Source organism: Polypterus senegalus, chromosome 5 (genome assembly GCF_016835505.1).
Source record: "Polypterus senegalus isolate Bchr_013 chromosome 5, ASM1683550v1, whole genome shotgun sequence".
Classification (NCBI taxonomy): Eukaryota; Metazoa; Chordata; class Cladistia; order Polypteriformes; family Polypteridae; genus Polypterus; species Polypterus senegalus.
Window position 1 is genome coordinate 115455621 of NC_053158.1, and position 16957 is coordinate 115472577.

Sequence of the window (16957 nt, forward strand, 5' to 3'; positions counted from 1 at the left end):
CAGTTATATAGGAATAATGTATTTTTTTTTCTTTTTAACAGTATTTTCATCTTGATTTTCATTCTACTTTTCTAGGTATTCTAATTGTTTAATGAATTCATTATTTACTAATTACTGGGTCTGACTCTAAAGTAGTGGCTTTTGATTATTCTGTGTTGTTTGCCTGCATGTCTGCTCTGCTTGTTTTTAATTGTCATTATTAAGATATAACGAAGAGGAAAAACTGCACAGAGAAAGGGCAAAGTATAATGAAATCAACAAAAGAGAGTTAAGCATTATACCAAAAGCAGAAATATTTCTAAATATCTTATAAATGTAAAAATAATGCCGCTAAGCTTTTCTGAATGTCGAATAAGAGAAAAAAATACCAGCTAATTAAATGACATCAGTGCTATATCAGGTGTTGTCATTGATTAGGAATCTGGTAGGAAACAAAACCTGCAGCCACAGGGGTCCACCAGAACCGAGTTTGGGAAACACTGTTCTAAAGTCTAACAGAACAAGAATAGATATATGGCCTTTGTCCTCATTTTAACCAGTGCAGTTTCTGTACTATAAATTGTTCTAAAAACTGACTGAAACTTGCCAAGAATATAATGTTCATTCAAGTAATCACTTAGTTTTTTTAAAAATTACCTTTTATAGCATTTTACTTAACAAAGGCAGATTAGAAATTGGTCTAAAGTTGTTAAACACAGAAGATTCGAGATTATAACTCCTGGCAAAAATTATGACATCACTAGTCTTGGAAGTTCATACAGTGTTTTACTTTGTTGCAAAGAAGAAAAAAACAAAAAAACAACAGATTTGTGCTTAAAAGGGCATGTCATGGTTCAACAGGATTAACTTCGGGGGAAACGTACTATTTTATTTTTAATGCAACTTCTTTTGTGTTTAAACAAAATATAGCAAAATCCTCACAAGTTTCACTAGTAGTTTTGAGGGGGAATTTCACTGAGTGTGCTAGGTTTAGAAGATAATCAATACTTGAGAATAAAACTCTTGGATTACCAGCATTATCATTTAGAATTTTAGAATAGTAGGACTGCCTCCACAAGTTGTGCAACATGCAATGGTTAAGCTAATGCTTGTACATGCCTATGTCTATGCATCCTTAAGTTAGAATGGATGCTGCCAGGACGTTATGAATGCAGCACACATAAACAGATACTTTACATTATGTTTATATCAACAGATGCACAAGCATAACATAATGTGTGTATTTAGCATTTATTGTCTAGAATACAGTTCAATATAGCAGCAGTGTCTCACCAATACTGCAACAACCTTGTTACATTTGTGGCAAGTATATGCTGAAGCACCAAACACGTAGCATGACTGCACTTGTTAAGAAAGTGTTCAGCTTTTCAGCTGGAAAATTAAAGATCAAGTCAAACCATTGACTCAGCACATTTGTTGTGCAACATGCACTATTGATTTGAGTGCATGACTCAGGGGTACTCAGAAGGCAAAGTCATTCACAGTTCAGATAATATGGAGAGAACAGAAGGATCACATGATAGACTTTTGTCTGATCAATATCTTTGGCTTCTCTAGTAAAAATAAATCTAATGAATACTTCAATCTGCCTTCAGTCATGAGACCAGTGCTGCATTATAATAGTTTGCCATTTCTGGAGCCAACAGTGACATGGAGCCTAAACAAAGCAGAGAAACATGGTATAATGTACATGGAAAACAGCAGTGACCCTGCTTTTGAATCGTTTGTCTGGTGGGCCTCATTTTAATGTATAGTCAGAATTAAAAGACATTGTGCCTCTTTTATAAAACTTGTGTGGATTCAAGCATGGCAAGAACTTGGACACACCAAAACAAAAAAAAAACCAAAAAAACTGACCTGTAAGACCTGGTGTATGCACATTTGTACACACCTTACCCTTTATAAATAACAATCATCTTGTAAATGTGTGCCATAAGAAAAACTAACAGTTCAACCAATTACCTTACCAACAAGACAGGCATCATGTGTAGTGCCATCAGCAAGTTGTCTGCCAACACTCCTGTGCCTCATAGTAAATATATTATTGACTCAGGCCAACGAGCCATGCCATTTGTCACTTTCATCTTGGCATCATAGATGACTTGTGCGTTAAAGGAATGTGACTACATATGATTAACAAAAACAGCTTCATTTTCACTAGGTGCATTTACTGCAATAGGAGTACAATCAAATGCCCCGATTACATTGAAAAACTGGACCCTGCTGCGGACTGCCTTTTTATTTTGGCAAAGACATGTTATGTCTTATGTATGTACATTAACACTAAACAGAAGCTAAACCTTGGCAATCAGTTAAAGGCTTAAACCACAGCAGGGATAATGGAGCTAAAACTTGTCTGAGACATTTCTGACTTGCTGGCCAGTTCACCAAGTTGCAACAACAAGTAGTCTATATAAACTGACAAAAAAAAGAGAAATATTAAAAATTTTGAGGTTTAATATTTTTGCCACATTAATGTTAATATTAATACCTCAGAGATATGAATTATTTAACTGGTTTGGCTGTATTTCCCTCTACTTGATCAAGGGCATCATTTCACAGTTTCTCAGAAATGGTGTATATAGATGTGTCCAAGCTGCTGTAAACATATGCAAGTTCTCCCATCAAATTTTCTTTTATAAAGTTAGATTTTTGCATGGAAATTTGCAAAAGCATATTTAGGGCCTCTTTTTGTATACACAAGTTAATATAAATATGACCTCTGGTCATGAACTTAGGTTTGTCAAAAGAAAAACTACTTGACTCCCAAACCTCAAAAAAGTAAAAGGGACTATTAAGGAAGTATTTAGGGACTTGGATATTGTAGAGGGAGAAATACTGTTTGGATTGACTTCAATCAGGTGTCCGCTTGTTTCTTGCTGTTTTTTTCCTCGGTGGAAGACTAATGTTCTCTTCGTTCCCTTGTACTAATTCATGTCTGAGAAGTAAGCTTTACAAAACCATGTAATAGCATGGTTTGTTTTAGCAAACAGAAAAATATTTGTGCAAAGGACTCAAGGTCTGAGCATTCCACACGAGTCTGCCTTATCACGTTTTCCCTTAGCTTACATCTGAACGCCATAACAAAAGGAGCCAAGAAATCAAGTTTTACAAGGGACGTTAAAGGGGCTCAAGGTTTGTGTATAATAAATGTGTTGACTGTTACATTTTATAATGATATTAAATCACGCATTCTAGGGGTATAAAACTGGACCCCACCCAACAGATGAGGATCAGAAGAGCCCTGACGCAGTCATGTACATTTGATTGTCTGCTTTTCTGAAACTCTTCTCACCGTGACTCTGAAAAATAAAGCTGCTTTATAACCGCACCTGCTGTCTGGTCTGAGTTTTCGTCCACACCTCTCAGATCCTTTGTTGTAAGCTTCTATAACCTTTAAAAAATTTGACCAAAACACACAGTACATTTTACTAAATTAGACATATATGGCAAGTAGTTTTCAAGACTCTGTTCAGGCAATGAAAACATAAAAGAATCTAAATAAAAAATAAACTATATAAAATGAAGAGGCAATTAAAGAATTAAAGAAAAATTGATGACATTGAGAAACAATGTTCAGAGCTATACTGTGGTTAAATGAAAAGCAATACAACAAATAACATCACAATTTGATGTTATTTAGTATCCATAAATGTTACAGTACATACTGTGTAAAAACGACTATTAGCTAGAGTATTTAGTAGTAGCAATAGTAATAACAACAACAACAATAATAATAATAATAATAAATCATTGCTTTTTAAAAAGGATATCTAAAAATTCTCTTCAATTGATCATCAACATCATTTCCTGGAAATAAGGGTCTTCCAGCATTTGCTAATTCTGAGGGGAAAAAAAGTGAAAATATATTATTGCTGTTGTTATAAGAAGCACAAAGATTTTCAAGGTCAAGACCAAAACTGTAATTATTAATGAAGATCAATGGTTTTATTTAGCAGCAATGTGTCATGCACCCACCCAAAAAGGTCCTGTTTGAAATAATATCAACTACTGTGCTCACTCATAACTAAAATGAAAATAGCATATTTTGAGCATTCATTGCTCCTACAAAGACATAAACAGAGCAATGTTAATATATGTCAAATGAACTAAATCTATACTAATAAAAGATAAAGCCCTCACTGACTCACTCACTCACTGACTCATCACTAATTCTCCAACTTCCCGTGTAGGTAGAAGGCTGAAATTTGGCAGGTTCATTCCTTACAGCTTCCTTACAAAAGTTGGACAGGTTTCATTTTGAAATTCTACGCGTAATGGTCATAAATGGAAGCTATTTTTCTCCATTTACTGTAATGGAGTTGAGCTCGAAAGCCGTGGGGGGCGGAGTTTCTTGTGACATCACGCCTCGCACGTAATCACGCAGTACGTAGAAAACCAGGAAGAGCTCCAAAAAGTGCTGAAGAAAACATTCATTATATAATTGAGAAGGCAGCGAAACAATAAGAAGCGAGCGAGTGACATATACAACCATATTCATGAGTGCTGCTACTTCGGAAACAAAGCACCTAAAGTTTAAACCTAAAGTTTAAATTAAGTTCATAGACAGGCTGCCGGTGGAGTTTGTAATTTAGTGCCTGCCCATATAAGGCCGTCCATCAGCGGCAATCCAATAGAAACACTGCCGCTAAATATTCACGGGTGAAGGACTGTGCTTATGCAGAGGAAGATGAGATGGTCAGGGTGGTGTTTGGCACAAACTCAGCGAAACTGCGAGAGAAAGTTGTAAGTGCCGGGTCTTAGCAAACATTAAATACAGCTGTGGACATCGCACGACATGGCACCAACACAGCTGGGAAACTTCGATGCATGTACACCGAGTGGCTCACCTGAACTGATGCAGTGCGCAGACAAAAAGCAACAGTTCCAAAGAGTGCTGAACAAAAACCGAATTACACAATTGAGAAGGCAGCAAAAAAATATGAAGCGTCTGATACATAAAAGCATATTCATAAGTGCAGCTACTGCGGAAACAAAGCACACGGTGGAAAAAGTCAATGTCCCGCTAAAGGAAGACAGTGTAAAAAAAAACCCGTGCATGCAGTATGTTAGGTCTCAGATAAAGAAGACGACGAGCTGTTTATTGATGCAGTAAGAAACAAATCGATGAATGAAACCTGCTATCTTTACAACGATTGACAAACACGGAATGTAACTTTAACACAACATATCCTACAAATACGAACCTGATTGAAAGAAATAATGATAATCAAATCCCTGATGACAGCAACACTCAATAACACTCACAAAACAATCACTGTATATTGACATTCATGTTACGTTATTTTTAAATGTTCCCTTTTCTTTTTCATAACTTCTTTAACACACTACTTCTCCACTGCGATACACGGGTATATATATATATATATACCCTGATCTACATACTCTCAAATAGACAAGCCACACGCCGTGGCGTAATTGTAGAGGCTTCGCCTCTAGTGCCGACATCCGCGGTTCGATTCCCGAGAGGGGATGCACTGAGTATGTACGCGCGCTTCCCAATTCATTTTACCCTCGCATCCTCTTGGTTTGAGACGTATGAAAAAATATGCGGTTAACGCAGAATCATGTTACGTTATTTTTAAAATGTTTCCTGTTCTTAGCACAAGCACAGCTGAGAAGCTTCGATGCATGTACTCCATAACGTGTTAAAAAAAATAATGCATTTAATCACACTTTCAATTCCAAGCAAAGGGGAACTTTTGTCAATGCATGATTTCCTGGTACATCGATTACATTGATGCACACATCAGAGCTACAAAAATGTTAGAGTTGGAATAAAGCACGTTCCTATGACTGATTGGAGGAAAATTTCATTTCAAAACACTACCCGATGGAAGCCTTGATAAAAGCATGGTTTTGTGCACACTGAAAAGCAAGCAAAATTAGATGCATTACAGAAACCGGACTTTGTGGCTCTTACTGGGGATCATCGGACTTCCCTGACCGTTAGTAATTCTAATTACATCTAATTACAAAATGTTCAATGATCACACTGTTTTAGCCTAATGTACAAAATAATTTTGGCTACGGTTACTCAGAGTTTAAAGATTATGCTGGTCAAATTACCTTTTATGTTTCTGACTTATTTTTTTAAGAAGAAAAACTGCACTTTATGTTGAAATTTTGGTTATTAGTATTTAAAGACAATACCATTCTGAAAATGTACTTAAAGTAATTAAAATACCAATTTATTTTTAAGTCTGCCCAATTTTAGCCAGGGATGATATTTTTGTTTCTGTTTTGAATTGAAATGCGGTATAAAAGGCATTTTTTTTTTCAGAAATTAAAAGAGCTTGAGTTTACAATATTCATGTCCATGTCTATTATTTGATTCTGTCGCCCACTAAAACCCTTTTAAATTAAAAAAAAAATTTGCGATTTGAGTCCAAATGCCTGGTTTTGTTGCGTTCAAAGTGTAATAGGAATCTGGTCCGTGCTTAGTTAGCAGAACAGTATGTTGTAAAATGAGAGAGCGGTCAGCAGCTGAATAAAAAAGAAAAATTTAAAAAGGAAAGTTTAGACTTGGCAGTCACAGTGAGTCATTATGCAGGTGTATTGCTGTTGATATAAAGGAGCCCCAGTAGCGTTTCTTGACACGCTTTTGCTGAATAATTCATTGGCTCAAAATACTCATTTTGAGTGTGTCAGAGGGAGGATATGCAGCATTGTTCATAATGGCACTCAGTTTTATTTTAATTCTCTCATTTGATGCTACCTCCACGGTGACCAGAGTGCATCCTACAACTGAGCCTGTTGCTTTAATTATCCTATAAATTTGGTGAGTCTCTCTTGAAGGGATGACTCCTATACTTGGACTCATCCTTCAATTCATACATCCCATAAGTGCAGAATCATCTGAGAATTTCTGAAGGTGACAGAACCTGGTGTTATATTTATAGTTGGAGGTGTACAATGTGAAGAGAAAAAGAGACAGGACTGTTCTTTGTGTTGCTCACATCCATAGCAGAGACATGGGGCCTCATGTATAAACAATGCGTATGCATATTTTGAGATGTATAAAAACTAAACTTGGCATAAAGCCACGCAATTTTTCATGGCTGCCTCACACTGTGTGTACACACTTTTCTGCTTGGTTTTGCAAAAATACAGCAACCAACGTCAAAGCAGTGCTACTGTGTGTGTGGTCTCCTTCTTTTTCTTATCTGCATCAATGATCTGTGATTTATCAAATACACCAAAATTAAATGCATACAGTTTACAAATTTAATTCACTTCACTGTAATCATTGCCTCGCAGTTAGGAGACCCGGGTTCACTTCCCGGGTCCTCCCTGCGTGGAGTTTGCATGTTCTCCCCGTGTGTACGTGGGTTTCCTCCGGGTACTCTGGTTTCCTCCCACAGTCCAGAGACAAGCAGGTTAGGTGCATTGGTGATTCTAAATTGTGCCTAGTGTGTGCTTGTACTCCACACATCGTGCTATATATCCTGACATTCTGTTAGCCTTCTTAATGGCTTCTGAACACTGTCGGGAAGTTGATAGCTTAGAGTCCACTATGACTCCTAAATCCTTCTCATAAGGTGTACTCTAGATTTTCCGACCGCCCGTTGTGTATTCAAACCTAACATTTTTACTTCCTATGTGTAATACTTTACATTTACTAACATTAAATTTCATCTGCCACAAATCTGCCCAAAACTGTATGCTATCCAAGTCCTTCTGTAATTATATAACGGATTCCAAATTATCTGCTAATCCACCTATCTTGGTATCATCTGCAAACTTAACCAGCTTGTTACTTATATTCCTATCTAAATCATTTACAGGTGCCGGTCATAAAATTAGAATATCATGACAAAGTTGATTTATTTCAGTAATTCCATTCAAAAAGTGAAACTTGTATATTAGATTCAATCATTACACACAGACTGATGTATTTCAAATGTTTATTTCTTTTAATTTTGATGATTATAACTGACAACTAATGAAAGTCCCAAATTCAGTATCTCGGAAAATTAGAATATTGTGAAAAGGTTCAATATTGAAGACACCTGGTGTCACACTCTAATCAGCTAATTAACTCAAAACACCTGCAAAAGCCTTTAAATGGTCTTTCAGTCTAGTTCTGTAGGCTTACATACAGTAATTATGGGGAAGACTGCTGACTTGACAGTTGTCCAAAAGACGACCATTGACACCTTGCACAAGGAGAACAAGACACAAAAGGTCATTGCTAAAGAGGCTGGCGGCTCACAGAGCTCTGTGTCCAAGCACATTAGTAGAGAGGCGAAGGGAAGGACAAGATGTGGTAGAAAAAAGTGTACAAGCAATAGGGATAACCACACCCTGGAGAGGATTGTGAAACAAAACCCATTCAAAACTGTGGGGGAAATTCACAAAGAGTGGACTGCAGCTGGACTCAGTGTTTCAGGAACCACCACGCACAGACATATGCAAGACATGGGTTTCACCTGTTGCATTCCTTGTGTCAAGCCACTCTTGAACAAGAGACAGCGTCAGAAGCGTCTCAAATGGCCTAAAGACAAAACTGCTGCTGAGTGGTTCAAAGTTATGTTCTCTGATGAAAGTAAATTTTGCATTTCCTTTGGAAATTAAGGTCCCAGAGTCTAGAGGATGAGAAGAGAGGCACAAAATCCATGTTGCTTGAGGTCCAGTGTAAAGTTTCCACAGTCAGTGATGGTTTGGGGTGCCATGTCATCTGCTGGTGTTGGTCCATTGTGTTTTCTGAGGTCCATGGTCAACGCAGCCGTCTACCAGGAAGTTTTAGAGCACTTCATGCTTCCTGCTGCTGACGAACTTTATGGAGATGCAGATTTCATTTTCCAACAGGACCTGGCACCTGCACAAAGTGCCAAAACTACCAGTACCTGGTTTAAGGACCATGGTATCCCTGTTCTTGTTTGGCCAGCAACCTCACCTGACCTTAACCTCATAGAAAATCTATGGGGTATTGTGAAGAGGAAGATGCAATACGCCAGACCCAACAATTCACAAGAGCTGAAGGCCACTATCAGAGCAACATGGGCTCTCATAACACCTGAGCAGTGCCACAGACTGATCGACTCCATGCCACGCCGCATTACTGCAGTAACCCAGGCCAAAGGAGCCCCAACTAAATATTGAGTGCTGTACATGCTCATACTTTTCATGTTCATACCTTTCAGTTGGGCAACATTTCTAAAAATCCTTTTTTTGCATATGGTCTTAATTGATATTCTAATTTTCCCGAGATACTGAATTTGGGACTTTCATTAGTTGTCAGTTATAATCATCAAAATTAAAAGAAATAAACATTTGAAATACATCAGTCTATGTGTAATGAATGAATCTAATATACAAGTTTCACTTTTTGAATGGAATTACTGAAATAAATTAACTTTGTCATGATAATCTAATTTTATGACCGGCACCTGTATATATATTAAAAATAGCGGCCCTAGCACTGACCCCTGTGGAACACCACTCTTAACATCGGTCAGTTCTGATGAGGTTCCTCGCACCATCACCCTCTGCTTCCTGTGTCAGACCCAATTCTGCACCCATCTAAAAACATCACCCTGAACTTCCACTTATTTTAACTTGATGCCCAACCTCTCATGTGGCACCTTATCAAATGCCTTCTGAAAGTCCAGATAAATAATAAGCTCCACTTTAACCGTATCTTTTTGTTGCCTCCTCATAGAATTGCAGCATGTTAGTAAAACACGACCTCCCACTTCTGAACCCATGCTGGCAGTTCAGAATAACTCCTGTCCTTGCCATGTGTTACTCAATCTTATCCTTAATAATTCCTTCCATTAATTTTCCTGTGATGCATGTTAAGCTTACTGGCCTATAGTTGCTTGGATCTGCCCTGTCACCCTTTTTATATAATGGGATTATATTTTCATTTTCCAGTCCTTCGGAATCTCTCCAGTGCACAGAGACTTCCTAAAAATATGTGTCAAGGGTTTATATATGTACTCACTAGCCTCCTTAAGAACACAAGGGTAAATATTATCTGGTCCTGGTGATTTGTTTGATTTCATCTTATTTAATCTGAGCAGCACTTCTCCCTCTACAATTTCCAAATCCCTCAGTACCTCCTTAGTAGTTGCGTTTACCTCTGGGAGGTTGTCCAGTTGCTCACTTGTAAATACCTCATAAAAATGTAAGTTTAGGGCATCTGCTATTTCATTGTCTGAATCTTTCCCCTTTAATATTCCTGATGAACTTGACCTCCTCCTTAACTGTTTTTATTACTAAAATACTGAAAGTATCATTCACCTACACAAGGTAACACAAGCACACAATACACAGGTTTTTCTCTCCTTGATACCTCTCTTCTTCTTACCACCAGACTTGCCATCCTCCAGTCGAGTGTTCCCCGACATCCGTCCCGCTCCAGCTCTCCTAGATAAGGGAGTACGGTCCTTTTTATTAAGGATCTGGGAGTACTTCCGGTGCCAGTCCTACTGCCTGACAGAAGCACTTCTGGGTCATGAGAAAACCCATTACAGCAGGGAACTTGCCTCTCTGCAGAGCCCTCGTGCAGCACCCAGTGACCCCAGCAGGGTTGCTCTGCTGGACTACATCTCCCAGGATGCCCTGCTGGCTTCCCACTGTGTACCGATATCTGGGGCCGCTGCCATCTAGCGTGTTGGGGGAGTAAAAAAAACCCCAGTGACAATCTGTCATCTTCAGTGGGCTGTCCGTCCATCCCTTCTGTGTCCGATTCCCTTCTCCTCCCAGCCGGAATGGATGCCTGTCTGCCTATTACAGGGGTGGCGAACTCCAGGCCTGGAGTGCTACAGTGGCTACAGGTTTTCATTCTAACCCTTTTCCTAATCAGTGACTAGTTTTCACTGCTAATTAACGTTTTCCCCATCACTTTAATAGCCCTGTTAGAAGAGTTCAGCCCTCTGAATTGATTCCTTTCTTCATTAAATGACAGCCAAGCAGAAATGAGATGTGAAACAAGCTAACAGATGACTAGCTAAACTGGGGCTTCAAACTCCAATTTCACTCCAATCACTTTCTTAATGAAAAGCCAATTCTTGCTGTTAATTAAACCCATTATTTAATTCCATGGCTTGTTGCTACTGTCATTCTGCCACAGCACACATTTTGAAAACTGTTGTTTTTGTGTTCTTTCTAAGAGCACCGTCAAAATGTTTTGGTGACCTGAGAGATCAACCTTACCAAGACCATCACCTCTCTTTAATTTCAGATATTGTGTAATAGACAGTAGAGCTGGTCATGCGGTGGCTCGTTTTGTGTCTCATTATTGTTAGGCTGCTAATTAAAGAAAAAGAAAAAACTATGGGGCCTGAGTCCAGTTAATTAAAAGACGTAATCAGCAGCAAAAACTGGTCACTAATTATGAAGATGGTAAGAATGAAAACCTGCAGCCACTGCGGCACTCGAGGTCTGGAGTTTGCCACCCCTGGTCTATTAGGAGTCTCCTGTCCAGGAGAGAAATCAACCCCACTTCTGGCCGGGATGCCCGTCCAGCCAATGTCGCATCTAAACTAGATACAAGTACTAATGTAAAAATTTAGCCAAAGCATTTGCTGTGTATCTAATGGCCATTACTGCTTGAAATTACTGATTTTTAATGTATTAGTCACATATAGATAAAAAGCACCATTTTCAGCAGTATCATAATGGTAAACTCCTTTAGTTTATTCTTAATTAGCCATTTCTACAAACTAATTGGTTATTGGAGAAACTTTTCTAATTGCATTAGCACCGCTGAAACCTATTATTCTGTTTGTTATTCTGTTCCAAGGAATAATTCTGAGACACTTGATAAATACAGGCACAGATCTCAAACCAACAAAGAATTTGTGACTTTGAAAAAGGGAGTTCACTCACGGTCCGTCCCCATGTAATCTGACAGCAGTGAAAAACTGTAGTGTTTAAATTTGCAAAGCTAATTAGAGACCTATCTATACAGACTTACTGTAAGTCTGGAACTTCTGCCAAAGGTGCACCTACTTACTTATGCAATTATGTAATGTTTTATATATGTAATTAATTTAGACCACTTTTCAGAGATCTATTTTTAGTTTGACATTGAATAGTCCTTTTCTGTTGATTAGAAATAGATTATTTCAACAGAGATGCTTGGAACAATTTTTCTTAAGGCTAGAATACATTTTCAGTCTGCTCACAGCTGCAGTCGTGAGTGTTATGACAACACTCCTGTAGACAAAGTGGGCACTGATCATTCCATCAGGCTTTTGTGGCACACTAGGCCTGTTAAGAACATAGATTTACCAGGGATGTAGACATCCAGCTTCATCCTCTCTGAGCTTGCATTCCAAAGTAAGTGATTGAACTTTTCATAGCAGGATCTGACTGTGCTTCATCTGATAAAAAAGGTGTACATCAGAGTTGCACTGACACCTCTTCAGAGAACCCGCAGGAGACTTCTTGAACCACAAGGCATGAAATTGATTCAAGCAAGAACTACTTCATCATCTTCTTCCTCTTCATCTTTTCCCACTCCTTTGTAGGATTAATGTGCTTGATCAATCTTCTCCAATAAAGATTGGTCCTGCACATCCTCTCCAGTCCGATCCTTTTCCTTCAAAACTTCTTTAACTGAATCCATCCACCTCTGTTTTTGCCTCCCTCCATTTCCCTTCCCCTGTACTTCTATTTCCATCACTCTTTTTCCCCCAAGTATTTATCATCTCTCTTCATCAGATGTATGTACAACTGCAACCTACTTTCCTGTACTTACTTTCTTAGATCACTCTCCAACTTTTGTTGTACGTTGAATTGGTTGGTCTCATTCTGTTGTTTTTATTTACAAACCGTATTTCCAAAAAAGTTAGGATACTATACAAATCGTGAATAAAAACTGAATGCAATGATGTGGAGGTGCCAACTTCTAATATTTTATTCAGAATAGAACATAAATCACGGAACAAAAGTTTAAACTTAGAAAATGTATCATTTTAAGGGAAAAATATGTTGATTCAGAATTTCATGGTGTCAACAAATCCCAAAAAAGTTGGGACAAGGCCATTTTCACCACTGTGTGGCATCTCCCCTTCTTCTTACAACACTCAACAGACGTCTGAGGACCAAGGAGACCAGTTTCTCAAGTTTAGAAATAGGAATGCTCTCCCATTCTTGTTTAATACAGGCCTCTAACTGTTCAATCGTCTTGGGCCTTCTTTGTCGCACCTTCCTCTTTATGATGCGCCAAATGTTCTCTATAGGTGAAAGATCTGGACTGCAGACTGGCCATTTTAGTACCCGGATCTTTCTCCTACGCAGCCATGATGTTGTCATTGATGCAGAATGTGGTCTGGCATTATCTTGTTGAAAAATGCAGGGTCTTCCCTGAAAGAGATGACGTCTGGATGGGAGCATATGTTGTTCTAGAACCTGAATATATTTTTCTGCATTGATGGTGCCTTTCCAGACATGCAAGCTGCCCATGCCACACGCACTCATGCAACCCCATACCATCAGAGATGCAGGCTTCTGAACTGAGCGTTGATAACAACTTGGGTTGTCCTTGTCCTCTTTGGTCCGGATGACATGGCGTCCCAGATTTCCAAAAAGAACTTTGAATCGTGACTCGTCTGACCACAGAACAGTCTTCCATTTTGCCACACTCCATTTTAAATGATTCCTGGCCCAGTGAAAACGCCTGAGCTTGTGGATCTTGCTTAGAAATGGCTTCTTCTTTGCACTGTTGAGTTTCAGCTGGCAACGGCGGATGGCACGGTGGATTGTGTTCACTGACAATGGTTTCTGGAAGTATTCCTGAGCCCATTCTGTGATTTCCTTTACAGTAGCATTCTTGTTTGTGGTGCAGTGTCGTTTAAGAGCCCGGAGATCACGGGCATCCAGTATGATTTTACGGCCTTGACCCTTACGCATAGAGATTGTTCCAGATTCTCTGAATCTTCGGATGATGTTATGCACAGTTGATGATGATAGATGCAAAGTCTTTGCAATTTTTCACTGGGTAACACCTTTCTGATATTGCTCCACTATCTTTCTGCGCAACATTGTGGGAATTGGTGATCCTCTACCCATCTTGGCTTCTGAGAGACACTGCCACTCTGAGAAGCTCTTTTTTTACCCAATCATGTTGCCAATTGACCTAATTAGTGTTAATTGGTCTTCCAGCTCTTCGTTATGCTCAAATTTACTTTTTCCAGCCTCTTATTGCTACATGTCCCAATTTTTTTGAGATTTGTTGAATCAACATATTTTTCCTTTAAAATGATACATTTACTCGGATTAAACGTTTGATCTGTCATCTACGTTCTATTACAAATAAAATATTGACATTTGCCATCTCCACATCATTGCATTCAGTTTTTATTCACAATGTGTTTAGTGTCCCAATGTTTTTGGAATCCGGTTTGTACATCCACACTTCCATTGTCATTTCTGCCATATCTAACTTATTCTCCTGCACTCCATTTACTGCTCATGTCTCGGCTCCATACATCATTCCTGGTCTTATCACCTGCTTAAAAATCTTACCTTTACCTTAATTCTTTGATTGCACAATACTCCTGATAACTTCTTCCAATTGTTTCATACACACTGTGCTCTATGGTTCATCATTGCATCTAATTTTCATCTTAGACTACCACTGATCCTAGATATTTAAATTTAAACATTTTTTTAATATCTCTCCTTGCAGCCCAATGTCAGAATCATGATCATCATTAAACCTCATATATTCCATCTTCTTCCTATTTATCTTACACAGAGTTAGTGTCAGGAAGGGCATCTGGCTATAAAATTTAGCCAAACACTTAATAATGGAATCAAACAATCAGCTTTGGACTCGAGCAAGAACAAAGAGCTGTAATTTAAGTAACTGTCTAGAAGATTGGTTCAGTTTATATTTCAGGCTATGGGTATGCTTAATATTCTCTCCCACTGAAGCATATTTGTGCATTCTCATTCCATCTCCAATATATACTTGAGAAATAAGGAAATAAGATTTTGTATATTAAAGGAATGACTTAGCAATGACTTTCAGAGGTGAACTCATGCCCCTCACAGTGGATGTAAAGGGCACAGTTGGTCTACTACTAAAATGTTTGAATATTACAATAATGTTTTGCATTTTTTTCTTTACTAACACAACATAGATACCCTGTTTTGCTGTGTGTATGTAATCTCAAGACACTGATCAGTACTTAACAAATTTCTGGCTTGAAAAATTGATGCATTTAGTAGGTTTTAAGGTGATTCTTTATAATGGATGTCAGTACCTTTTATCTCCATTAAAAAATGTAAAAAGAGGCTAGTTAATTTTTAAAAATTAAAATAAAAAAAAAACTTTTGAATGAAGTTTTGATGTGGCAAATATATATATATATATATATATTTACACACACACACATAAACATATATATATACATATCTATACATATACACATATATACACACAAATACATTTATATATATATACATACACACACACACATATATATACATATACATACATATCTACATATATACACACACAGCTATTTCGTATCAGTGCAATACGCTGCTTGTTAAAACGGATAACTCCCGCTCTTACGTGCAAGTCTGCGTGGATATTATGAACTATCGTATTTGTTCAAGTTCTATTTAAATTTTAAATAGAAGGAATTTTTATTTAGAATATTATTCCTGAATAAATCAACTCAAACCTTAAACAACTTATAATATTTTGCTCTCCATAAAAATATATCCTGTCTAAATTATACAAGTTAGAAATAAAGTAAGCGTTAAAAGAACAAACATTCAAATTTCTTTACTCTTATGTAATTTTATATAAAAAATAAACTTAGATTTTAAATATCCCAAAAGATTTTGCTCTCCATAAAAATATATCCTGTCAAAATTATACAAATTCAAATATGAACATGCTGCATAACAAAACCTGGAAATATAAATAAAATGTGTTCCTTTTCAGCAATAACAAATCAAATCATTCAGTTGTCTTTGCTCTTATGTCATTTTAGAGCTGGATGCCTGGCATCTTTTTTTGGCAACAGGTTCGTTTCTGTTTGGTGTGAGGTTCTGTGTTGTGGAGATTCTCAGGATGGATTGCAGGTGCTCATCAGTGAGGCGACTCCTGTGTGCTGTTTTGTTAGTCTTTATCACTGAGAAGAGCTTCTCACACAGATATGTGCTACCAAACATGCACAAGGTTCGAGCCGCATGTAGACGGACTTTTTGTTCTTCAAAGTCACCAAAGCGTGCAAACTCAGTGCGCTCAGTTTATCAGCAAAGTGCGTATTTGGGAACACCGTAGTGACGACTTGGTTTAACATTACTTGGCAACAGGGAAAGTGGGGCAAGTTGAACTGGTGCATTTGTGTCTCCCATAAAAGCAGCTTCACTTGAAATCACTTTGTGATTGTGCACGGTAAAAGCGTCCGCTGAAGTGTCAGATTCTTATTTAATTATTCTGCTTTCTGTATCTTCTGCATTGCATTCAGGTTACCCTGATGTTTTGTCTCATAGTGCCGTCTTAGATTAAATTCTGTAATTACAGCCACATTAGCTCCACAAATGAGACACACGGGTTCAGTAAACATATACTCAGCCTCCCATCGGTTTTAAAGGCTCTATTTTCAGAATCAACTTTTCTCTCAGCATCGTGTGAGCTAGCCGCAATAACTTGCAGCATCATAAGCTAGACTTGATTAGCGGTAAGTGTTCAGCAAGGCAGCTGAAGCGCTGCATTATGGGATCTGTAGTTTATTGTGTTACCAGCGCTTCATATACCGGGCCATTAATAACAATAATACAGTATATAAAATGATCTCGCGGGCGGATATAATTACACCGGGCGGATGTGGCCCGTGGCCCTTGAGTTTGACACATATGGACTAAATAGAACTTGAAAAGATATATTTTTCAAATGTGATCGCAATTCAGATAGAGTTGGCACTACAGCCTGCATGCCTCAATAAGTCATCCTCCCTCG

At 38.0% G+C, this 16957-nt stretch overlaps 1 protein-coding gene across 3 annotated transcripts in view; it reads right to left on the bottom strand.

Annotated features, from left to right (window-relative positions):
• Positions 1 to 16957, bottom strand: part of cdk5 (cyclin-dependent kinase 5) — a 190006-nt gene that overhangs the window by 61556 nt on the left and 111493 nt on the right. For all 3 annotated transcript variants that reach the window (XR_005633748.1, XM_039753250.1, XM_039753251.1), the window contains exon 9: positions 3774 to 3843. Coding sequence is in view for 2 of the 3 variants with exons in the window: in XM_039753250.1 (XP_039609184.1) it covers positions 3774 to 3843 (70 nt within the window). In the remaining variant the exon portion in view is untranslated. The remainder of the gene's footprint in view (positions 1 to 3773; positions 3844 to 16957) is intronic.